General features: G+C 42.5%; 1 protein-coding gene across 6 annotated transcripts in view; it reads right to left on the bottom strand.

Moving 5' to 3' along the window:
* The window catches only part of SCN5A (sodium voltage-gated channel alpha subunit 5), a 205,374-nt gene that overhangs the window by 12,121 nt on the left and 167,705 nt on the right, over positions 1-25,548 (bottom strand). For all 6 annotated transcript variants that reach the window (NM_001318446.3, XM_040675933.2, XM_040675923.2 and 3 more), the window contains 3 exons: positions 22,914-23,087; positions 9,773-9,895; positions 3,738-4,019 (listed from right to left, as the gene is read on the bottom strand). In NM_001318446.3, the coding sequence (NP_001305375.3) occupies positions 3,738-4,019; positions 9,773-9,895; positions 22,914-23,087 (579 nt within the window). The remainder of the gene's footprint in view (positions 1-3,737; positions 4,020-9,772; positions 9,896-22,913; positions 23,088-25,548) is intronic.

Below are 25,548 nucleotides of genomic sequence, written 5' to 3'. Positions count from 1 at the left end.
CCTTAAGGGTGCTGTAGTAGCAGCTTTTCATTTCTTTCAAACATGCTGTAGAAGTGAAGACAGAGTGTTAGGCAGACAGAATTTGTTTTACACATTTCCATTTGGATTTTCAGATATATATCCAGGCATCCAAAGGTAATTCAGAGTCATTTAAAGAAGCTGAAAATGTCAACACTCAAGAGACAAGCCCCACTTAAAAGCTCATATTTTGCATCCCTGAGGGTTGTTACCAAAATGCTTATCTCATCATTACTACACAGTGTCTCAGCATGCACAAAGATGCAGCAATGTATCTGTCCTTTTAGGAGAGCTGTGCTGTTAACTGATCCCCTGCAATTCCTACAACAGTTTGCCCATGAAATGTGAGCTCATATGGAGCATATTTGGCAAGAAGTGCCTGTAACTGACACTCCTCGGCTGGAGTCTGGCAAAAGAGATCCAGATGTTTGGGCCCATTTTCTGTGGGTGTCATCTTTACACTTTATTGCCTCAGCCTGTCGTTAGCAGCAGACAGAAGAGCTCCAGGTGCACAGCGAAAGTCAAAATCAATACCCTAATGGCATCTGGCTCCTGCTCTTTCTCCTGGAGGAAGGAGCCAGCACCTGCCATAGAAGCTGAGCAAGGTTTTAGGATTCCTTCTCTCCCTGCCATAATGAGCTTGTCCAGAATGCACAGACTCTGTGGTTATGGCACTTCTTTTGTACTTCTGCAAGCTTCTGTACTTACTTTCTGTACTTCTGTACATTTGCACCTACAGCAAGTCTGCAGACAACACCAAGCCAGAGGGAAGGGATGCCATCCAGATGGACCTGGACAGACTTGAGAGGTGGGCCCATGCCAACCTCATGAAGCTCTACAAGGCCAAGTGCAAGGTCCTGCACTTGGGTCAGGGCAATCCCAAGCCACAGATACAGGTTGGGCAGAGAATGGCTTGAGAACAGCCGTGAGGAGAGGGATTTGGGAGTGTCAGTTGATGAAGGACTCAACATGAGCCTGCACTGTGTGCTTGCAGCCCAGAAGGCCAATGGTATCCTGGGTTGTCTCAAGAGAAGTGTGACTAGAAGGCCAAGGGAGGTGATTCTGTCCCTCTACTCTGCTTTCATGAGACCCCACCTGGAGTACTATGTCCAGTTCTGGAGCCACCAACACAAGAAGGACATGGAGATGTTGGAACAAGTCCAGATGAGGGCCATGAAGATTATCAGAGGGCTGCAGCACCTCCCCTGTGGGACTGGGCTGAGAGAGCTGGGGCTTTTCAGCCAGGAGAAGAGAAGGCTCCAGGGAGACCTTATAGTGGCCTTCCAGTACCTGAAGGGTCCTACAGGAAAGCTGGGGAGGGACTTTTTATGAGGGCAGGTAGTGACAGGACAAGGGGAAATGGCTTTAAACTGGAAGAGGGTATATTCAGACTAGATATTAGGAAGAAATTCTTCACTGTGAGATTGGTGAGACACTGGAACAGGTTGCCCAATGAGGTTGTGGATGTCCCCTCCTTGGAAGCATTCAAGGCCAGACTGGATGGGACTGTGAGCAACCTGGTCTAGAGGGAGGTGCCCCTGCCTGCAGCACGGGGTTGGAACCAGGTGAACTTAAAGGTCCCTTCCAACCCAAACCATTCTATGATTCTATGGTTAAGTGGAAATTCTACTTCCCTGCTACCCAGTATGGGATCACAGGATTGAAAGAAACCTGTAGGGTCATAAAGTCCACCTTCTGTTGGAAAACAGCAGTACCACGCTATTCCTTTATTAATGTGTTGAGCTCCAACTTATCACCAATTATGTTCATCTAGTTCTAACTCTCAGGCATGGGCAGAGGTGCCAATGACTGCATCAGGCAATAGATCACATTGTCTAGGACACCATCCATCATGGCCTTGAACATCTCCAGGGATGGGGCACCAGGTAGAATTTCAGGGCATATCCGATGGAAGCTGCTCAGGTCTGTGTTCATTATATTTACTTAACTTTACTTATTTAGTCTCATGAACTTGACTATCTGAGAAAGTCTGAACATGTCTCCTTATTTCACCAAACAAATGAAGCATCTGGCATACAGTCATGGAGGAGATAAGAAGCTCCAGGTGAGGCACAGTATTTTAAACCTGGAAATTTTTGCTCAGCTAGATTGAGTGTTTAAGTAGAAGACAAAGAAATCACTATATAGAACGGAAAATCTAATTAAAGCTGTTCAAAGTGAGTTAATCTACCCTGCATGAGTGAGCTGAATATCATAATTACATGCAAAAGATAAAAGTGCTTGCTCTCAGTTCAACTTTATGACATGAAAAGAACCCTAAATGGCTGTGCCTGTTGTAACCCTGCTGCTTTCCAGAGAACATGAAAGCAAAGACTCCATGGACAGGGGTCAAAAAATCACACACAGAAGTGTACGTGTACCAAGAACGGAAAACATAAGTATATAATAATAATAATTTCTAGAAGAAAGGGAGGAAGAATATTTGCATCTGGTGATGTAATAGAAGTAGAAGATAGGACAAGGGACTAGTGGGAGGTCCACATCTTCTTTGAAGGACAGATGGTGGACGTCTGTGTAAGACAACTGAACTGAGCAACTGCACCCAGCATGCAAGATTTTATCTATGAAGCGATGAGTGCCATCACAGACACTTTAAAACAGCAACATCCACGTCCAAGGATATAGCAAGGTATTGGTTTCACTCTTGGTACATAAAATGCAATATAGCCAGCACTTCTAGCATGCATCCATCCCTTGCAATCACTGGGCTTTAGAGCAAATTAGGAACAACAGAAATAAGTATCATTATCGCCACTTTACATGAGGGTCCAACGGAACTGAAATGAAAAACAATTTGCCTAAGATCACACAGCAGGCCAGTGACAGAGCATGGACAAGAGGATGGCTCTCCTGTGGCTTTATCCATTAGGCTCTGCTGTTATACAGCACGTTCAGTCTCTGTGTACACAACCTGTTTATCCACCTTCTATATTTCCTGCTGAAAAAGGTCATAAAAGTGGCTCACATCTGTCTTTATAGATCAAATACTGCAGCCAGCTTTGAACCTCAACAATGTTCTCTAATATGCTCTCTGCAGTCTTGGAGAGAGACCAGAATCTCTCAAGCTCCTGCAGTCTGAACAGTGCCATGTTTCACAGTTATGTTCAAGCTGACTCATTACGTTTAGCAGGTAGAAATGAGGATGAGGATCTACAATGAGAGCCACCAGTGTCCTTCTCAAACATCACTAAAAGATTCCTCTGCAACTCCAGCTTTGTGCAGTGACTTCAGCTGAGTAACTGAAGGTGCTGGAGGTTTGTTATTTTCTGAGAAGGAAATAATGAAGGCCCAGGTGATTCAGGAAGGCCAGTGGACCCTGTCCATGTGAACAGTCCTTCCTGAACCAAGACTTTCTGTTTCTGGATCTGAACTTTGCTCTGGATTGAAAAATTGAAAAAAAAAAAAAAAAAAAAAAAAGTATTTAATTCACTTCAATAGTTCAATCACTTCCCAGAGGACTTACATTAGTGATGCACCAGAAACTCAGAATAAAACCAGAAGCTGCCATAAATATCTCTAGGCCAAATTAATATGCTGTATATGAATAATTTTCACTTGAGAAATGGAATTCCCCTGATGAATAAGGCTGAGAAAAAGAAGAAGACTACAGAGGTTAACTTGATCCTATGGTGTGATAATATCAACCGGAACAAGCAACATTTCTGCATCTGAGTTTACTTTCAGGTCTTCATACTTACCACCTGCAGGAGAGCCAGGTACCCAGCGCCAACGTTGTCAAAGTTAACTTTAACTTTTGTCCAGTAAAATGTGCCAGAAACATTATAGAGTATGCAGTCAGTCATGTTGTTAATAATTTTAGAGTCTAAAGGCATATCTCCTTCTGTCTTATTAATGCACTTCCCAAACTTCCCAGCAAACAGGTTGACTCCCATGATGCTAAAGATGAGCCAGAAGATGAGGCAGACGAGCAGAACGTTCATGATGGAAGGGATGGCTCCCACAAGGGCATTGACCACCACCTTGAGTGAAATGGGAGAGAAAAAACCAAAATTACTGACATTTTTTCAGAAGAAAACAAAAGTAATTTCTAGAGGGATGACATTTTTTCCAGATGTATCTTTTAATTCAGAAGCAATCTGCAAAGTCATCATGACCCCCAGATCTTACTGGATAACACACTTAAGTCAGATCACCTTTAATAATCATGCAATTAATTGCAAATTACTGGGGTACATCAGTGTCTCAAATAGACCAGAAAAGAAAAATCTGAAATCTTTTACTCAGCTTGGGCCTCTGCACTGCCTGGGCTATGAACTCCAGCTGCAATAAATTTTGCTGCACTAAACCAACGTCCACTATCTGGTCAGCATGAATGATTAAAACAGGGAAAGCATTCTAATGTAACAAAAAGATGACTTTACGTTTTCCCGTGACATGCTGTAAAGATCCACTGCACCAACCCAGGCAGAGCTGTAACCCCATGTTTAAAACCATACATAAGAATGCAGGTAAGCAGACTCTAGGATCTTCGCCTTCTCTATCTTTTTTTTTTTTGAAACTGAGACAAGGTGATATTGGTCCATAAAAACAGAATTTTACTCAGTTGTGAATCTGATTATTGAAAATGTCAGTCTCTGCTTTTCTTGTATTACTGTCCAACTTTCTGACAAGGAAATAACTTATAGCATGTATAGCAGCAGCAGCATCTACAATACAAAATACAAAATTACATAACTCTTTCAAAATCCAGATTGTCTTTTGTACATTTATGAATGAAGCTAATTTTTACACAGGAAAAACTGCCTGACATTACTTTATTTTCCTTCTATAAGGCCACTCTTAATTACTTCAATTTCTTTCTCTTCCCCCCCCCCCCAGTCTTAACTTTCTGTTTTGTATGCTTTCTGTTCCTAATTTTATTGCTTTAAAACCAAGTTTTCTGCATTATCAAAAATACCAAAAAATTCCAAGGGCTTATTTGAAGTCACTTTCAGCCTTTGTCAAAACAACTTTCACTCATTCTCCTATGAGGGACAACATTTCTGCCCAATTTTAATCTGTGCCAGCACAAAGCCACAGGGCTGACGTCACATTTGCTGCTGCACCCACTTCCACACATAACCCCCATGACAGGGCACAGACACTGAGGTTCCAGCACTGAGAGCCATGCCCATGCCTGCATCCTGCTTTTTCCCCTCTGCCGAATCATGTTCAGTGACTCAGAGATAATGAAACATGACACGAGACTGGAGCAAATCCTGCAACACCTCTCCGAATGAATTATGAAGAGAGGATTCGATTCTTCTCTCCCTGCTGATGCTCTTACACCAGCCTGATGCCATCTGCTCTCCTGGAAACGCTCCTCATTTGCACTGGGATAAGTGAGAAGACTTAAATACCTGAATATCTGAAGGCAAGTTATTATCATAAATTCATGCTAAAAGTTTAGCTGCTAAACTTGCCATGGAAAGGCAATGTACGTAGGCGTGTTTAAGAATAGGTTTTATACCTCTTCATTTCCATCAGTGCCTGATAGGTGGAACAACCTTCTCAGTGACTTATAGAAACTGAGACACTTCATACCCAAACTCACAGTGGTATAAATGTTGCACCACTTGTGCCTGGTCCCCATCCATCCTGATTGCATGGATCACCTTCCCAGAAGCTCCTTCAGATTTTAAATCCAGAAATAGATTTGCTCAATGCATTAATACCATCATTGCTACAGAGGCCACCAGACATCTCATAAGTATTTCCAGGTCCCAGCTATAATTCCTAACCAAACCTGGGCATAGCTTTTGCAAAGACATTTAATTTACACTGTTGTGATTTCAAATGGCGGACCAAAAGGATAATGAGATTATCTACTCTTGGTATTCTTTGTTATAAGCAGGTGCCACATTTTTGTGTAGCGTTTGCTCAATTTGAAGCACTACTCACCTGCTATTAGATATAAAATCGTAGAAACACAGAACCATACAATCATGTATCCATAGAATTAGGGAATAGTTTGAGTTAGAAGGGATCTTAAAGATTGTCCAGCTCAAACCCTTGCCATGGGCAAGGATATTTCCCACTAGGCCAGTTTGCCCAAAGTCCCATCCAGTCTGGCTTTGAGCATCTCCAGAGATGGGGCTCCCAAAGCTCTCTGGGCAGCAGTGCCAGTGCCTCATTGCTCTCTCAGTGAAAAAATTTCTATTTCCTAATCCAAGCCCACCCTCTTTCACGTTAAATCTGTTACTCTTGGCCCTATCGCAGCACTCCATGACAAAGAGAGACCCTCTCTTTTCATCCCAGTTTACGATGCGTATGAGTTACCACTGAACACTGCTTTGAGCAATTAAAAAAACAGAGCTTCTTTCTAACTGCTGTGGTTCCTTTGGATTTCTAATAATGTTGGTAGCTCCCTGCAGAGAGTTCCCCATTTTTAACAGTCCAGATCCAGCATTTTGGGGGGATTCCAGTATTCCAGTGCTGCCAACCAAGGAAGTACTGCCTTATTCCACTGCTTGTGATGTTATTTCCCTGTGTACTGAAGGATTGCAATAGTCACCTCCTTTATCAGACCTGCCCAAAAGGTTGTGTCGTGCTGACTGTTCACCGCAATCCCTATGTCCTTCTTATCTGCTGTTTTCCAAGAATCCTTCCCAGAGTGACCTACTTTCCCACTCCCGCAGTATACGATGTATGTGGTTTTATTAAAATGCATGTTGCACAACTGATCTGGTTTTCCCCGTGATCCAGATCAGTCAGTGTAATTCCCTTATCTGTAATATCACTTACTACCCCGCTCGCATTGTGTCTTGTCAGCAAAGATGTTATATTTTCTTCCAGATGCTGCTAAAGTCCAGATTAAGGACAGTTCTTGCTGTGACAGATCCCTCAGCCTGGGACACTCATCACTGAATTTACAATGTCATCACTATTTACAATCACAATTCTCAGATCTGTCATCCATTTTAAATTAATTTGAAGTATGTTTACTTGGCTTGGTATAAAGCTTGTGTTTCGATCACAACTGTCCCGTAGTATCGGATTCCACTCTGTAATCTAAGGATATTATATCAGCACAGTTACAATCATCAGCATAATTTGTAATCAAATCAAAGGACCGTATCAGTTGCACAAGAATTATTTCCATGAAATCATGCTAACTAGCATTAATTATGCTATTTCTTTCCTGCATGTATCTTGTAGCAACCTCTCCATGACTTTGTCTAGTATCAGTTTCACATTAAACAGTCTACCATCATCCCACTTATCCTTTTGAAATGCTGCAATAACCATCTTTGCTGGGAAGAGCCTCACAGAGAATTGGAACCTCTGAAAGTAATGCCCTGAGGGACAAGAGACAGAGAGACACAGAGACCGTGTAATTTGGGACAGGCAGATCTAAGTTAATTTACCACGGGCTCCAGCATGGTTTGGAATGTGGTAAGTGATGGGGCAATGGTACATGCATGACATGATAGGGAGCTGTAGTGACTGCCAGGTGGGATACCAGTCCTAAAGTATCTTCACTTCATTTCTTCACTATAGTGTCTTTTCTGGGGATGGGAGAGCAGTTCTGTTTTTATCTTCATTTACTACAGTTCTGCTTTACTTTGCTGATACCTCTTGTGTGATGAGAGGTGCCAAAGGCTGCTTCCAAATCACAGGTCTGAGGCCATCCATCAAAGTGCTACTCTGTGCCTCTGCCTGAGGACCAATTGCTTCCAAAATTCAGGTGCACCCATTTAAGTCTTTTGCTGCAGTAAGAACTTTCTTGCTCCTGCTCTCACCAAACAGAAATGCTTATTTAAGAAAAAATAAATCATACTAGAGCAAGCTGTTATTTTCTTATTGTCAGTGTTTGCATCTAACATTATCATGACTTAATTCGCCACTGCACTGGCAATCTTCCCGTGCATTCTGAAGCATACGAACTCCTAATAATGAAAGGTCTAACTGTCCCCAGTCGTTTTAAGTGTGGTTAGACATACTAAAAATAAAATGATTTGGTTTTCCAGTAGCACGTATTCTCAATTACACTTTATGATAGTTTACAAGCTAATTTACTACCTCTGATGGCTCAGAAAGACTGAATGCATTTCAGTTGTAGCAATGGTACAGGGAGTTGATCAAGCACCGGGGGGATGGCAGCTATGGACATCTTAGTATGGATATTTGCTGGGCTGATGCAACATCTTATGTCTACACCATGCAGGATATCCAGGAAACCAACTTCTTGCTGTTCTCAGAAAGCCTCTCAACAGAGCTGTGAACATTTTAACGTTATTTCCTTCCTATTGCAGTTTCTCATTTTTCCAGAGCTTTGGGCTACTCTGCCCACTGTTTTTAAGGATTGAATTCAATTTAATTAAACTGACACAAAGTCATGAGGGAGTATTGTTATGTCAGCTTAGAATACGTTGAAGGGGTTTCGCTTGAACTAGAAATCTACCACTAGAAGCTAAGCCTTCATAAATCAGTATTAAATTTATTTGCACAAATCTCTCTGGTAGTTAAACTAGTGCAACTTCCACTGAAACAAACTTCTATTCAAGCTGTGCCTGCTTCATAAAGCCTTTGAGTGAAGTCATAAGGTGGCATAAGATTAAAACCCTTACTAACATCCATAGTGCGACATCACTTTGTACCAGCTGAGAATCTGCAGTTTACTTTTGTTCTAATTTGAGGATGAACTTTAAAATACTGCCTGTGTTTGCTGGAAGGAGTGTGGTGAACAAAACAAAGCAGATTTGGTTGCCCAGATGAATATAGATTTTTGCTGATCTTTATCTCAAAAGTAATGTAATTTAGAGAATCACAAGTTCTCCGGGACAAAGCAGTAGATCCTTAATATTGATCATCCCCAGAACAGGCAAACTATGGGTAAAGGGTTTTCATCCCCCATTATCATGGCTCCTGGGTTGAAGGTCAGGCTCTCCTAGACTCCTGTCTTACAGTAATGGTATTGCAATGAGAGCAGTTAATTGCAAAGAGCTCCATGTGTGGAGCTCACTACATGTTCACAAGTTCCATCTGATCATGGGAAAGATATGCCATCTGCAAGTAGCAATTAGCAGTAACCTCTGCTGATACAGAAGTTAGTTCTCAGGTTACACATGGTGCAAAGAGTTAAACAAACAAAGAACCCATCTAGCCTGTGACTGATCAGTTCAGCACGTAGGTTACAAAGAAAAAGGTATGCTGTATACATGAAAGAGAGCAAAGTGGGTCCTAAAGACAGAACAATCCAAGCTACACAGTTTTAATATCAGTCCTGATATCCCACATTAAAACTCCGATCTGGTCAAATGAAAAAAAAAAAATTCTATTCATTTGTTTGCTTTCCATATCTTTGGCATGTTTAATTTTTGCTTTAATTATTAGTGAAAAAGTCCTTAAGAACTTCCCAGCCAGTCTTCTTTTAATACATGCCAAAGGCAGGGAGTAAATTTGAAGCTTGGTTATTCCTCTGATGTGCCTTATAAAGCATAGGTAATTGCTAGCCAGATGCTTCCTCAGCCAAAAAGCTGTTTTCTGAAGTGAAATATGACAAGTTAGGCAGCAGGATTAGTTTATCATGACATCCACTGGAGGATAAAGCTGTAATGGTACAATTACAATCAAGACAAAGGAGGGATTTCTGAATTTGTTGTTTTGGGACAGCATTATCAATCATTTTCTTGAGCAGAAGAAATGAAGACTAGACCGAGTGCAACGGGGCCGTGTTACATGCTTGCTGTCATGCATTTCAACTCTGATCGGTGCTTTGTGTGCTCCTTACCCTCATCCCTTCAAACCGTGACAACGCTCTCAGTGGTCTCAGAGCTCGGAGGGTCCTGAGGGATTTAATGGGACCCATCTCGGAGTATCCAAGAGTGTTGGCTATGAGGCTGATTAAGGAGACCTGGATGAAGATACAAAGCAAAAATCCAAGCTGTTAGTATGCTTCTGCCATTTTCCTTCTCTCCTGCCTTTTCCTTCTGAAAAGAAACAGCTGGTTAGTGGAACAGTGGAAATAAACCCAGCTTTATGTGAGAGTCATTTAATTGGAACAACAGAGAAAAAAAACCGATGTTTTTACATCCTCACATATACAGAACTCCTACCAACTCACTAAACTTTTTTTTTTTCCATTTTAAGTGCAAACTTTATAGAACACACTTTCAAAGATGTTGGTTTTCTTTTAACTAAGCACAGAGAAATCCTCTCAATGTCAGCTTGCACAAAGTGGATGAGAAAAGAGATCGCTGTTATGAAAGCAGCATTCTCTGACACCCATGCTCAAGGTGTGTGTGCCTCTCCCACTACTGAAGACATCATGAGTCATGTAAGTGCTATAATTTAGGGCTTTCCAGATGAAAGCACCCGTAAGATCTATCCATTTCCAGCCGTGATAAAAGATTTTAGTCTTACCGTTCAATTATCCATCTTACGCTTACTCATTAGAAAACAAGTCTTCTAGATTGCTGATCTGATTTAATAACGTGGACTCTGAAATAATCCTGTTCACAGCTTCGAATCTGCAGTTTTTCACTTTATTCTGGTTCCTGCACAGCCTCCAAAGGGAAAGGAAGCTCAATCGGTGCTCAGTGCTAAGGCCCATACATCTCAAAGACTATTTCATTGAAATACATTTTGAAATATTTTCAAATCTGAAGGAATCATGGAGGGGCTTCAATGCTCTTCATGTTCCTCGAGCGTTCATACTGCCCATCTGCTCGTATTAAAAAAGGAACCAAAATGAATCTCCACATGGAGATTCTCCAGAGGGCAATGCCATGGTACATATTTATGTCTTTGGGGGAAAGATCAGCACAGAAAATGGCCTCAATCCCACAAAACCTTGGAACTCCCTATCAAGAAAGGCAGGAAGAAAAAATAATATACTCAGTGACAGAACCACAATCTGCACACTCATACGCTTCAGAGTGATCTCATTCACTGTAAAATAAATGTACAGACTTAAAATGAATCGATAAAGAGCACTCAACACCCTCCTTTGCTGGCTTTGCCCAGTGACTGCAAGTCAGATATTTTCAAGGTTTCCAACCTGCCCTGGTTATGTGCATCTGCATGCTTCCTCCTTCACCCCAGATTTACACCCTTAACTCCCTTTTCCATCAAGGCAGATGATGTCCTGTTCAAATCCTGCAGGACCAGTCCTTGGATCTGAGCAGATTACCATTTTCTCTAGAGTGCCACAAATGTCACCCTGATACACATCACAGGTGCTGTTGTCCTCCTGACACAGATTTACACAGCATTAGATATCTATTCACAGGATTAGGCCATGAAGCAGTGTGATATTTGGCAATGATTTACAGGGCTGGAGTCAGAACTGAGTTTGTGGCAACTTGTTTAAATGCTCATCTGTTGGTTTTGAAGGTATCCCCGTCAAATATTATTTATAGGAGAATCACTAACCCACAGGCTTGGCCATTTGGATTTGATTAAAAGTGACCTGGAAGGTTATTTTTAGGAAACAAAAAACCAAGCAGTTTTCAAAATTGGTGCTGACTGCCCCACATAATCATAGCAAAAGGTGGAGTCAGCGGTTTCTGCAAGTTTCTTTTCCTGCTACAGCCTGGAGCTACTCTTAAGTTTCTGCTTTTGTTCCCTGCTCAGTATGAGAATCCTGCAGGCACACAGAAAACACCAGCAAGCCCTGCATAGCCTCCACATTCATGATACTGCACATGTTTCTAATTCTTCCAGCACCTGTTTGCAAATGGTTTTGTTGTATTTTCAGAGAAAAAATATCTCTGAAGACCAGACAGCACTGTAACACTATGGGACTCAGGTGAATCCTAAGGAATCCTATTGTCTTAAGTGTTTCCCATAAAATGCACAACTTGCTGTTGGGTTTGAGATTTCTTTTGCATGGCACATATGTTAACGGAGAAGCTACAGAGTCTCTCATCCTCCCGTGCACCTCTTCTGATCTAAGATGCCTTTTTATTGTTCTTTTTTGCAGGTGCTCTGCTTCTAACATCGTCTCTAAGGTACTTTCCAGAACCTGCTAGATCTTACTACGAAGCTTTCACAGTTTTCTATCTAAATCTTCCTTCCCTTCCCCTAATCAAGTAACAGTACCCTCTACTTTAGCTCTAGGCTGCTCCATATCCCCTTTACTTCTTGATTTTTTTTGGTTCCTCTGAAGTCTCCAAGATGATGCTTTCATTGGAGTTTGCTATCTATCACAAGCCTCAGTTCACACCTAGTCAGCAATAAGAGTCTGTAAGGCTGCAAAAGGGTCCTCCTAAATCAGAGATGGGATCCTGCCTCTACAGACATCAATGGCAGAAGTCCCAACAGTCCCATGGGCTGGGATTTCAGTCACAGGACATCATAGAATCAATCATAGTCAATCATAGAATGACCTGGGTTGAAAAGGACCACAATGCTCATCCAGTTTCAACCCCCCTGCTATGTGCAGGGTCGCCAACCACCAGACCAGGCTGCCCAGAGCCACATCCAGCCTGGCCTTGAATGCCTCCAGGGGTGGGGCATCCACAACCTCCTTGGGCAACCTGTTCCAGTGCGTCACCACCCTCTGGGTGAAAAACTTCCTCCTAATATCTTCCCAAACTCCCAAATTTCCCCAAAAGAATTCCATCCTAAATGAGTGAAAAGCCCTGAAAGAAACAACACTTACCACCTGGCTCAATGGCAGAGCTGAGTTTCCCAGTAAATCCCAGGCTTTGGGCAAGACCACAGTTGATGTCCCCTACACAACTTGGCTTCTTACCACCACTGTAGAGAGATGGGTGTTGCTGAGCTCTCTCTGATCCTGGCATTTAGGGAAATTTGTCTCTCCTGTTCCTCACTTTCTTTGCTCACAGGTAGTTTTACGTACATATGTCTACAGATGTATCTATGCACCATATTTCTACATGCAATTTATCTAGATAGATTTCCTTTACTGGGAAAAATGATGGATCTTGAAGGGGTTTGTACGACAGCTTCCTGGAGATGGGTACAGGGGAAGATGAATAAAATCTACCTCTCTCTCTCTCTTTTTTTTTTTTTTTTGCCATTTTCAGTGTTGCACTCAAGAAAAAAATCAGAGCTTTTAAACTCTGTGACTGCATTGAGCACCAGAAATGCCAGCCATGGGGATTATCCGGCCAATGCATGGTGTTCTGAAAGCGAGCCTGTGTCATCTATAGAGCTTAGCAGCATGGGTCTGCCATTGTACAACGTTTACAGGTGTTTCCAAGGCAAAATCAAGAAGAATCAATGGATTCAGACTGCTGTAATACAAGCAATGATCTCTAAAAGGAGACTAGCCTCACTGATAGCTCTTGAAAGTTCTTGCTATTATGCTTCTAATGAGAACAATACCTAAATTTCTCAACCATTTTAACAGTGCACTACTAGATTACATTTAAGAAAAAGTCCTGTGCAAGAATCAGGACGTAGTCATTCCCATGATGCTCAGTGTTGTTCCTACCAACCATCCATGGTGTGCCCTGTATCCACCTGTGAGAAGCAAAGTGGTGGGGATGGCAAAATGAGCTCCTTTGAAAATGTATCAGCTTCTTCTCAAGCACTGCCTTTATAGAGCACTTCTCCAAGCTATCAAATGTTTCAAACTCCTTGAAGAACCCTACAGGGAGCGCAGTGGTACTCACATAATTCATGAGCTAACAGATATGCAGCACTTCTCGGACTATTGAAATTATGAACACAGAGATAAAGTCACAGAATGGGTATATATGTCTTCACTATCTGACAGTGACTTAAGAAATTGGTGTTGTAAACCGATATAAACCCCAGTAAAGCTGTCAAAAGAGAATTTTAAGAGCGTGGAAAAAAGCATTGTAAAGTAGGATGTGCAATAATGAGTTTCCTTTCAGCACACACAGAGGAAAGGGTCTTTAATCAAAGGAGACAGACTTTTTCCCAAGGAGCTATTGCATTTACAACAGTAGTTGGGTTACTTCCTATACACATACATTGTAATAGTACCTCAGGAGCATGCACACCCTCTATTCAGGCAATCTTGCACGTGCCAAAGGGCACAGCCTTTGGGAGTAGCACTTCACCTGAGCCTGACAGAGCTCCCTGTAACAAGGAGGCAGATTTGAGTTGCAGATTTGAGACCTTTTATTTTCATTTATTTATTTGCAGTTCTCTCACCCTCCTAAAAGCACATCCTTCCAGATAACGAAGTGGACCCAAGCAGCGCGATGCTTCTTGGCACAGACCACGTCACCACTGAGATGAATTAACAGCAGAGCCAAGGAATAAACCGTTTGGCAGCTTCAAGAATCCTCCTTGGCTGCCAATTTAATGCCTCAAACCTGTGAGGAGGTTACTTCTAACTACACACTCTGCAAGCTGGGAGAGGAGCACAGACCTCGGCCCTGGCTGAGGAGGCAGCACGTGCTGTGTGCACTCAGGGATTTCATCAAATTAACCTGCTTGCTCCAAGGAGAGACTGGGGAGTGGGAGGAAGAGCAAAAAGGCTGTCCGAAAGGGAGCACAGCAGCCGAGCTGAAAGCTTGGGCTGCTTATTTAAATAAGCCATTCCAGCTAATGCAGGCCCCCAGTGCTTTCAAGTAGCTTTTTGTGTGCCTCAGCAACACCTGTCTGTCTCTAATTGTGTTTAATTCATTTAGGTATTTATTTCCTAAATGCAAGGTAGAAGGAAGAGAGCTGGGATTACTTTGGGTGTCTCTTCCATTTCTCACAAGCCATGTGGCAGCTCAGTGCCATTACAAACCAGACCCCTGGACCCCAGTTGCTTCTCCTCATCTGGAAAGGAACAAAGTTACATCTCTACCCTCACTACAGAATGGGAAAACTAGAGGGGGAACAGGAATTTGCAAATACAGTTGAGATATCTGGAGTTTCTGTTAGCTGTCTAAAATACCCTTGGGTTAAAAGGGCCTGTAACAAAGTGGCTGTTCCCTCCAGCACCTACCATTTCTGAGCAGAAGTTTATTATCCCCTTAATCTTTTCTCATATCTGTTTACCCTTTCGCTCGGGCACTGCATTTTCTGCCTCACAGATGCCAAATGCATGATTGCACCTGCAAATCCAGGAGCTGCACAGCAGCAGCAAAAGGCAGAAAAGTAAATAAAAGCCTTTAAATTAGGACACCGGAGACACTAAGGTGCCCTATGCCAAATTCCCACCTCTGCTGCCTGCCTCCTTGAGCCGCAGCCCTCACGTTCAAGTGAAGGCCACAGACTCTGAAGCTGGCCATGGTATGGAGATGAACGCGGTAACAAAGGGCTGCCCTCACAGCAGCAGGTCTGCTTCTGCTCTGAAGTGCTCTCATGTATGGTAATATGATGGGATACATGAGTGCTTGGCTTAATTATAAACAAAAAATTATCTCCTGGAAAGCCAGGCACTAATTCTTATAAATGAGGTTAAAAAAGGCTTTCACATCATCCACTCAGCCTTTTTGTCTAGAGGGAATTTCCTCTTTAATGTTTTTTTTTTCCTGTCTAACACTCAAACTAAAGCTCTGAAAGTCTATTCATATTCCATCCCCTCAGCCAATTCCCTGCTCCTCATGTCCACAGATTTTAAGGCAGTGTGTTTTGAGGCAATATGTGCCTCCCCTGTTGTCATAAGCCCTTTTACAAACATCATTCCTGCATCCCAATTGCTTCCTGGCAGTCTCCAGAAGAACCTCTTTATGTCTTGCTGTTCTCTTAATCTGTCACCTCCTCCACACCTGCTCAGGCTTTTCTAACGGCTCCAGAGCATTCCCAAGGCAGATGGCTGTGAGCCAGGAATTAAACCCCAGCTAATTTCTGGGAGTGAGCTGAACAACCTGCTGCCGTGTGCCTGCATCCAGGGAGATGCCAAAGGGCTTGGCTGCCTTTGGGATTCATGCGTTTCTCACCCCAACCACTTCAAATGGGTTTTCAGACTGTCTCAGTTCATCTTCTTCACTAGGAAAAAATGCCTTTTCAGAAGGAGTGGTAACACATTGGCACAGGCTGCCCAGGGAGGTGGTGGAGTCACTGACCCCGGAGGTGTTGAGAACTGTGGAGATGTGGCACTGAGGGACGTGGTCAGTAGGCATGCTGGGGGCGGGATGATGGCTGGACTTCATGATCTTAAAGGTCTTTTCCAACCTTTACAATTCGATGATGCTACGTTTCTATGGTCTTCCCATTGTGGCTTTTGCCAGACCTCTGGCTGCCATTTATCAGCACGGGTAAGGACTGCAGAAGCACTGATGTGACTTCTGGGGACTGTGGGATACCCTTAGATGAGTCAGCACTTGCCCAGGATTTTCCTTCTTGCAGCAAAGGTGGTTGCCTGGCTGCAGCTGCTTGGGAAAATCCAGTATTCCTACTGCAATTTGGAGCAAAAGAATTTATTCACTGTCAACTCCATTCTGCTTCTCATCCAGATGCTGTGCAGAGACAGCCTTGATTTAGGACAACTGAGCAGAAACGATATTCTCCCCTTCAAAAGATCTATGAAAACACTGCCTGATGCATCCCAGGGTACCCCCCTTGATGCCGACTGCTGTTGTCAGGAGTAGATGGGGATGCGCTTGATTATTATTTATTACTTGAAGACAGTGCTGTAATGCCAGGGGTGTGCATAGTAATTGCTGAGAGAACGTTTCCCTGGGGCTCAGCCCCATCGGATGTGCTCCATTTCCGTCGCAGCCGGTGGGAGTTGAGGTACTGAGCTGAACGGATGCTTATTTCTGGGCAGGATCAGGCTCAGCATTACTTGGATATGACATAATGCATAAGAAAAAGAGAAAAGTGTGGGTGCACTGTTTTCAACAGTTGAAGTTGTGGCCTTCCTTGTCTCCTTGTCCAGGAAGGACAGAATACAAGGAGTCCTTGTTTTCATAGCACAAAGCACCCCAAAGCACAGCCTAGACAAGGTAGGAGGTCAACCCAACATCTTTGCACCACTGGGGACAGCCTTCACGTTTCCTTCTAACCCCTTTTTATTCCCCTTTGACTACCACCAGTCTCTTCAGCACTCTGTTCACTCCTGGTCATCCAGGATAAAGCTTCAGGTGTGGTAGGAAGATGTTTTGCACTCTGCAGCAGTGGGGGTTGCAAAGGTGCTGGTCATCAGGAAGAAGAACTGTATGAAAATCCTCCATCAGTCTTACAGAGCATGGAAGGCTATCTGCACTCTTAAATATGCTTCACATCTCCTTCCCAGATATGAGCCTGCATCTAAGGGAGAACACTCTGTAAGGAATCTGGCTGCCATGCTGATGGAGACGGCCTGGCAGGCAGCATGCAAGAGCTGAAAGGTTTCATCCATTACTCTCTTTCTCACAGAACCACAGAATCATTAAAGTTGGAAAACATCTCTAAGATTACAAAGTCTAACCCGCACCTATCCCACCATGCCCATGGACCAAGTCCCTCAGGGCCATATCTCCAAGTTCCTCGAATCCCTCCAGGGACGGTGACTCCACCACCTCCCTGGGGAGCCTGTGCCAGTGCCTGAACACTCTCAAAAGAAATTCTTCCTAATCCTAGACTTCTAGAATCCTAGAATCACCAAGAACATCCAGTCCAACCATCATAATATCCAACTTGAACCTCCTCTGTCACACCTTGAGGCCAAGGATGTGTTCATAATAAAAGAGTACTGAAATTCTATTCAAGAAAAAGGAGGGGTTGGTAAATCCAGTTGAGCACAATCTGAGCTGAGCTGAGCTTTTTACATTACTTTCAAAAGCTGAAGTTGAAAATAAATAAATCTTTATACTGCAACCAGTTCACAACATGTAAGCTCAGCTTCCTGATGGACTTTTCTCCTCATTCACCTGTTCCTTCTCCTGTGACTGAAGCAAACTTTGTCCTGCTATGCCTTGCCTGAAATCCAGCTTGTGCTTCACTTGGCGTCTATGTGGTAACTAACATGAAGTGCAAACCAAGATAAGACAAGACATTTGGATGTTTTCACGTGTGTTGTGTTGAGATAAAGCATGCAGAGGCAGAAGGAAGATTTACAGTGCCCACTGACATGCTAACACACATTAAAACCGCTTATCTTCACATGGAATTTTGTTCCCCACTTATCCTGAATTAGCCAACGTGGAGTAAAACAGCATTTTTAATATATTTCTTTTCTTTGAAACAAGGCTCCCTGGCTTGTAGAGAGGGATTCCTCTTTTCTATTAGTGAGCTGGAAGGTTTATGTCATTGGCAGAAGCCCAGAAGAATGCACTGAGACATCCTCAAAGATCCCACGAGAGCATTTGCTTTGACGAACTGGAAGGAAACCAGTCAGAAACCCGCCCTGAGGTAATAATGCTCTGCTGTAACCTGTGGAATTTCAATAGCTCACAGAGAGCACTAATAAATTCACTCACAAGACGCTTCTCCAAGTGACGAGCTATATTATTTTTACTCTATCATCTCGGCTGTATTTCTGTCATTCTGCTCCCCTGTGCTTTTCCAAACAGAAACTAGATGAAATCCACATGTTTTTAAGACACTATCCAAAGAATACAAATTGGATTTCAGTGCTGTCTTGGAGCAACTCATTACAGCAGATTGTGTAATTACTGGTAAAGCAAACAGAAATCACCTTGCTAATCAACAGGGAGTACAGATGCAAAACAAAAACAAAAACAATTAAAATAATCATAAGCTGTCAATATTTACTTCACACAGCAAGTTTTTAATTGTCACTTAAAGACAATCCAACACAAGGGCATAATTTAATTCAATTCAATTCTCAGCTAGGGACAGAAAGACTGTTAAACTTATTCATCTCAAACCCAAAGATTATTAGCTGTTCTTTAACTCATCAGGCAGTGAAGTATTCTAAGCAGAAGTCTTAGAGCAAGAGCTTTCCAGGAAACTATGCTGGAAAATCTTTCTCTCTATATTTTTAAGCTTTCAGTGAAAATGACAGTGTATTTAATGAGTGAACATTCATGAGCAGCTCTTAGACAAGTAGGCAGGAAATTTGGAAAGGTGCTCAATGGGGAGTACAGATCTCCAAGAACAAACTCAGCAGTGTCAGGCAAACACCAGAAACACTTTCTGTTATAACCTTCCCAACAAGCAATCGATTTAGGAAAGATCTTTTCCAAGTATCAAATGTTGAAAGATGTGATCATCTCAGGAAGAATTTGTGGGGAAATGCTCACCTTCCCTTATTCCTGAAACCAGAAAGCAACAATCAGGTTCTTTTAAACCTTGATTGGAACTAACCCTTGGTCAATTAAATTGTAGCCAAAAGCTGCAGTGGAGACAACGGATTTGCAATAGTGGACTTTTGTAGAGAGATGACATTGGTGCCCGCTTAAGAGGATTTTTCTGTGTATGCCACAGGCCATGAAACCTGCCTGTGGCTTTTTTGGGGGGGGAGTATCGCTACCAATGAGTTAGAGCTAGTACATCCTGTTTCTGAGAGAGTTCTCTATTGATGGATTCTGCAGGGTCTGTCCCCTCCACTACAGAGAGGGAAGGGAAGGGAAGGGAAGGGAAGGGAAGGGAAGGGAAGGGAAGGGAAGGGAAGGGAAGGGAAGGGAAGGGAAGGGAAGGGAAGGGAAGGGAAGGGAAGGGAAGGGAAGGGAAGGGAAGGGAAGGGAAGGGAAGGGAAGGGAAGGGAAGGGAAGGGAAGGGAAGGGAAGGGAAGGGAAGGGAAGGGAAGGGAAGGGAAGGGAAGGGAAGGGAAGGGAAGGGAAGGGAAGGGAAGGGAAGGGAAGGGAAGGGATATTTATGGTTGGAAAAGATCACTAAGATCATTTAGTCCAACCACCAACCTGCTGATTGCAACATCTCAGCCCTCCAAATGACGTTCAGCATTCCCTCAATGACTACTGCAATAGCATCAGCTGTAGATCAGACTTAATTAGTTGAAGCTTGAACTAGATAAACTTGAGATAATATTTATAGGGCAGAGGAAACAACTGAAAGTGACACCAAACATGACACCAGCATGCACAACTGGGGGAGTTTATCCACTCTCTGTTCTAAATCCTGACTCTCTCTGCCTGCTGCAGGACATGCCTGGTTGCGAGCAGTTTTCATAAACATTTGGTTTGAATGCCATGCGCCTTCATCTCTGGCCCTGTTTGTACTCCCTGTTTAATCTGCTTAGCATGAAGAGGTTTTGATTGCATGAATGCTTGGAAAATATCTATTCTTTGTGAAAATATTTGCCTGTGCAGCCTAGCAAAGAGGCCCATGCATAAACACCGTTCCTGATGGTGATGCTGATGTCTGTCTACACATCAGACACACTGCAGTCTCTGATTTTTTGTCCTTTGAAAATAGCTGTGACTTATACTCCTCATCACTCCAATCTGTGTGCCTAGGACAGTTCTGTTCGTAGAAGTGAGCTACTTTTCAGAGCATACTTGCTGTTTGCAAGGAGGTAACGTATAGGTGTACATTGTTCAGTATATCCGAAATTTCAGCAGACTTTTAAGGCATCTCTCCCAGGTTCCCTAAACTGAAATAAGCCTCTATTTGTGGTTTGATTATTCCTTTCTACCTTCCTCCCAAAGGAATCAGTTGCAGCATCACTGATACAACTTCATTGTATTGCATTGTATTTGAAAGTGCTCTCTTTCTACTTTGATACACCAGCACACTTCTTTGAGATGCAGAGGCCCATTGTCAGAGGTCATCCTTTAAGGATTCCACCCGCAGCAAAAACAGCCCTCAGTCTGCAGATTACTGTGATGTTCAGGCTCTGCAAGACACACTTTTCTTTGGTAATCCACAATTGTGGGATGGGGCTTTTGCTGCTCCACAGGCCCATATCAGAGTCAGAGGTCCTTCACTGAGCAGGGTAAGTATGAGGAAATAATAATTCTTCAGCAATGTGCTTACAGCTCCTTTGGGTTCACTTCCCATTTAGAAACAGTGAATGCTTGCAAATTTTGAGATTGTTTTATGAATTATTCACAGCAGAGAAAGGGCTCCGAGTTGCATTTGTACAATGAGAAGAAAACAGATGATAGATGGTTTCCCATGTCCAAAGAAAAATCACCCACTGCAGCTTGAATTTTGAATACCGATACCAAATTACTAGTGAATAATTTGCGGATCAGGAATTCTTAAGTGAATAATTTTAAACAAATAAATTTGAGAAAATCAGACAAGTGGTTCATCTGCTTCTTTCGGAGGAGCTAATTCACCCATTCAATCCCTTCTGCAGCTCAGTGGCAGTGATTTGGTTCTCAAAGGACCAAAAAGAAAATGTAAATGCAAGTAAAAAGTGTGCTGTAAAAATGTTACTCTGCCAATTCTGAGTGGCAGGGTATGTGAGTAAGAGGGTAGAAGAGCATCTGTTAAACCTGCTAAAAATACAGTACCAGTTCTCATAATCTGTGTTGGCAAATGACTTTGAAGGAGACGTCGGGACATGGGGAAAAGCTTTTTAAATTGAGGATGCTAAAGGACAAACAATTATATAGGGCTGAGGAAGTAACAAAACCAACCCAATGTTGGGACAACTTTTGGGCTAGCTTGGGGAGCCTGTGAAAATAGTATTTACATGTGGGTTAAGAAAATAAAAAAGTCAGGGCAGTGGTTGTGCTGGGGAGTCCTAGGGAAGGTATTGGTGGTTGTACACTTAGCACTAGTTAATGTTTATAATGCAGCAGAGCACCAAATTGCTTAGGTGAATTCACCATGCAAACAGTTGTTCCTGTCAGGGAGACCCTCACTTACAGTAAGGGACACTACTTACTTAAATAAGGGACACTACTGAGCTTTCATCTAGCCCTTCTAGTCTCCAGAAGCTCATGATGAACATTAGCTCCTGGAAACACATATAACTTTACATAAGTTTTAGCAGTCCCGTTATAAAGATCGAGAAATCACAGAAGAAAAGCTATGTCACTTGATCTAAACCAGAGTAAGCCCAGTTTTCAGGATTGGGCTATAAATTAAGAACTGGTGGTTTCCAATTTTGTGGTTAGATAATTAAACCAGGCCTTCCTCTTCTGTTGAAGCTAATCTGTGAAAAATAAGTGCCTTCCATTTAAGAGGTTTCCAAGCATGTACACGAAGAGGAATTTATGACTTACAATTTATGTAAAGAACTTCCTTTTCATAAATCAATTTATTAAAGCTCTGGAGAAGCTTCCAAAGGCTCTGATCCAGTAGTGCACTTAGACATGCCCATAACTCCAAACCAGTAAATCATCTCATTGAAGTGCTTTTCTGGAATAATGCCAAAGACAGAGCAGCTTTCCACCGAGTGGAGGTTCAGACTTAAAATGGGGGGGAAAAATAATTTATCAAAAGTTTAATAAGTTTCAATCATGGCATAGCTCTGCCAACCTTCCATATTAATACTTCAAGCTCATAAGAAATAGCCTCAGGGAGATAACTGCCTCTATTGATACTCTGTGATGAGACATTAAAGCTATTGTGGAGGATGCAATGTTTCTGGTCTTTCTTGTATTCAGTAGATCCATCCCTTGTTCAGTTCAGGTTTTGTGTACTAACATCTGTTGCTCTTCTGCAGTCCACACAACTTTGGAGAGGATATGGCTGGTTCTAACAACATCCCTAGGGAATGAACACTGAACTGCTCCTGGTTTTAAAGATTATCTTCTCGGAAGAACTAAGCACTGTAGTATCTCCAGGTCTTAGAGTACTTTTGATGGTTTTGTAATACTGACATCACTTTGATGGGAGCATTATTCACACCTTCCTCTGGACTCCTTCACTCGTAAAGGAGACCAGAAGGGAACGTCACTCACATTAGCAGGGTAACATCTCTGACAATGACACGGAGCTTGTTGGGTGTGCTGTGCCCTGGGGATGCATGGTCACATAGTAAGGCTGGTGACCTCCTACATTCACCAAAGATTGCTACTCATGGAGCAACAGCTGTCATTTTGCTGATGCAAAGCTACCAGACTTAACAGCCCATCCTTCCGCACCACAAAATCACAACACAAGAAGCAGCACAGTTCCAAAACAATACTTACATCGACAATGAGGAAGTCAAGCCAGCACCAGGCGTTGGTGAAATACTTCTTGAAGCCATAAGCCACCCATTTCAGGAGCATTTCCAATACAAAGATGTAAGTGAATATTTTGTCAGCATATTCCAGCATGGTTTTTATGTTTTTTCGATCTTCAAGGTAAATATCTTCAAAAGCCTGGAAGTGCAAAATATTGATTAAAAGCTTCTGCTGAATGGTGTCAGAAAGCATCAGTGCTGCACTGCAAGTCTGTAATACCATTTGATGAGACATCATGTACTGGCAATGATTTCTTATGTAGTTCAATGATACCACCAGAATAAGTGCACAGACATAGATAGGACAGATCCTAACCTAATAGGCAGAATTTGACCCTTACATTTAGTCAGACATGTCTTACTGCTAATGATGACAAATTGGGTTATTAACATGCTTACGCCTGTGTTACAGAGCACAGAGTTCCCTGGCTTCTGTTCAGCCATCACATTTCAGGTAGGTACAACTGTCTGCCTCGAGAAATGCTCATTATTATTCACTTAACAGAGCAATTATGTTTTAAAGGTCAAGGTATCTATCTACCCATCTCATCTGTCCAACTAAGCTTGTGTAAGGGATCATCAAAAGGCATTCAGTGCCTGCATCAAGTACAAGCAACTTAATAACCCTCTTAAAATATTTATGATATGAAACAATGCGCCTACTAAAATCAAACAAGTAAAGTCATCCCATAATAATCAAGTAATAATCTAATAATGCCATAATACAGTATCCTGGTACCAAGGAGGCCCATAGAGGGCTCGACTGGGAGCTGCCTCCCCAGTTGACCAAGTGGCCATCATTACCCAAACTGCCTCCATGTCCCTCTAGCCTGGAAGTCCCAAGTTTTGATATATTCCTCTTGTCCTGTTGTGTGACCTGGAGCATTTGGCAGCAAGAAAGCACAGTGTTATTTGAGAGAGCCTGTGCTAACCAGCTTCATTATCTGCATTTACATATTTCAAGATCTGTCGTTGCTTTCTGAGGAACTTCCAAAAGTTAGCAAACATGCAGTGCCTGCAGATACAAGAAGTGTGCTACTTGTCACTCCGGCGATCACACTGGTCTTTTGCCTGCCAGGAAACAGTAATTAAACTGACAAGACAGCTCTGGCAGCCCGAGCCAACGCTTGTCCATTTGTCCCCACACTTCAGGGTGACGTTTTCAGCGCGACTCAATCTCCTATCTTGCCTTCAAAAATGATATTTCAAGGGTGTGAAAGAGCTGCTGGAGAAAGCCACAGAAAACAATGCACAGACGGGAGTTTATCACTTCTGGTAGGGGCTCACTCACTTTGTCAGATGACTTGCTGTACTTTGCAATTACCACAAAAATAACAACAAACTATTTAAAGTGATTTCCTGCTCTCTCTCCCGTCTTTGCTCTCCTTGTTTTCTACCAACTTGTCAGAAAGTACATTGTGTTTGATCTACCAAAAGCACACAGTGAGCCAGGAAGAAGCTTAATAAGTGGTGAGGAATATGCAACCTGAATGCCCCAGGTGCACTGTACTCCTGAACAAGCTATGACATTACACAGAAGACTAAACTAAACATTAAGGGTTGTTTCTTCTGCCTTGCTTTGTGTATTACAAAAGAATTAAATATGATACCTGCAGTGTTTCCCACAATTACTGTTAGAACACAGACTCCCAGTCTGAGTATTTATGGCTTAAATGCACAAGGAAGGTTTTCAGATCTTTTGCAATTAGCTGTAGATGTACCCTCATGATTTGACCACCATATACAAACAGAACAGAATCACAGAGTCGTTAAGGTTGGAAAAGACCTCTAAGATCATTGAGTCCAACCATCAGTCCATCCTCACCATGCCCACTAAACCATGCTCCTTTAAGGTCCCTGAAGAACTCTGCATGTTGCAGGGATTTGGCCAGACGAGCTCAATTTTTGGAAAAGCTCCTTCAGAATAACAGAAAAAAAAAAAAACATATGTGTGTTTCCCCTGACGTCTCCAATCCAAATGCTAAAAGTGCAGTGCTGATACGTTAAAGCACAGTGCTGGCCAGTGAGAAGGCGCAGTGGAATTCACCCTTATGCACAAGTGTACTGAGTAAATTCAAAATCACACACACACACAAAAGTATGCAATGAAAAGTAAATGAGATTTGTATTGCAGTCTTCAGGATCTAAGGCACTTTTAATTGCATATGTAAGAAAGTGCATTTCTCTGAAGTGTATTATAGCAAATGACATGCCCCCTTTAAAATGCATTAAAAAATTAACACACTGATCCTCAAGCTGGTGCAAAAACTGTCAGAACCCATCGATTTCAGCAAAGCTGTGACAATTTTCAGCAGATTCGTACCTACACAAGTTATTCAACCTTTTGCTTTTCATAACAATATAAAATCCCCTGGGAGAAATTTCAGCCCATCCGTAGTGGACCTGAAGAATGGTCTATCTCTTCCCCTTTTGCGTTAACATTTATATATTTCCATCTTCTCTCCCTGCAGAGACTTTCTTTAAACTGCATAAGCCCAGTTCTTCTGTGCTTTCCTCTGTTTTTTTAGGCCACTGATAATTTGTGTTGCCCTCCTCTGGAGTTTCTTCAATTAGCCCACGTCTTTCCCAAAGTGCAGTGC

This window comes from Gallus gallus, chromosome 2 (assembly GCF_016699485.2).
Source record: "Gallus gallus isolate bGalGal1 chromosome 2, bGalGal1.mat.broiler.GRCg7b, whole genome shotgun sequence".
Classification (NCBI taxonomy): Eukaryota; Metazoa; Chordata; class Aves; order Galliformes; family Phasianidae; genus Gallus; species Gallus gallus.
This window is presented reverse-complemented; position numbering and strand designations above follow the sequence as displayed.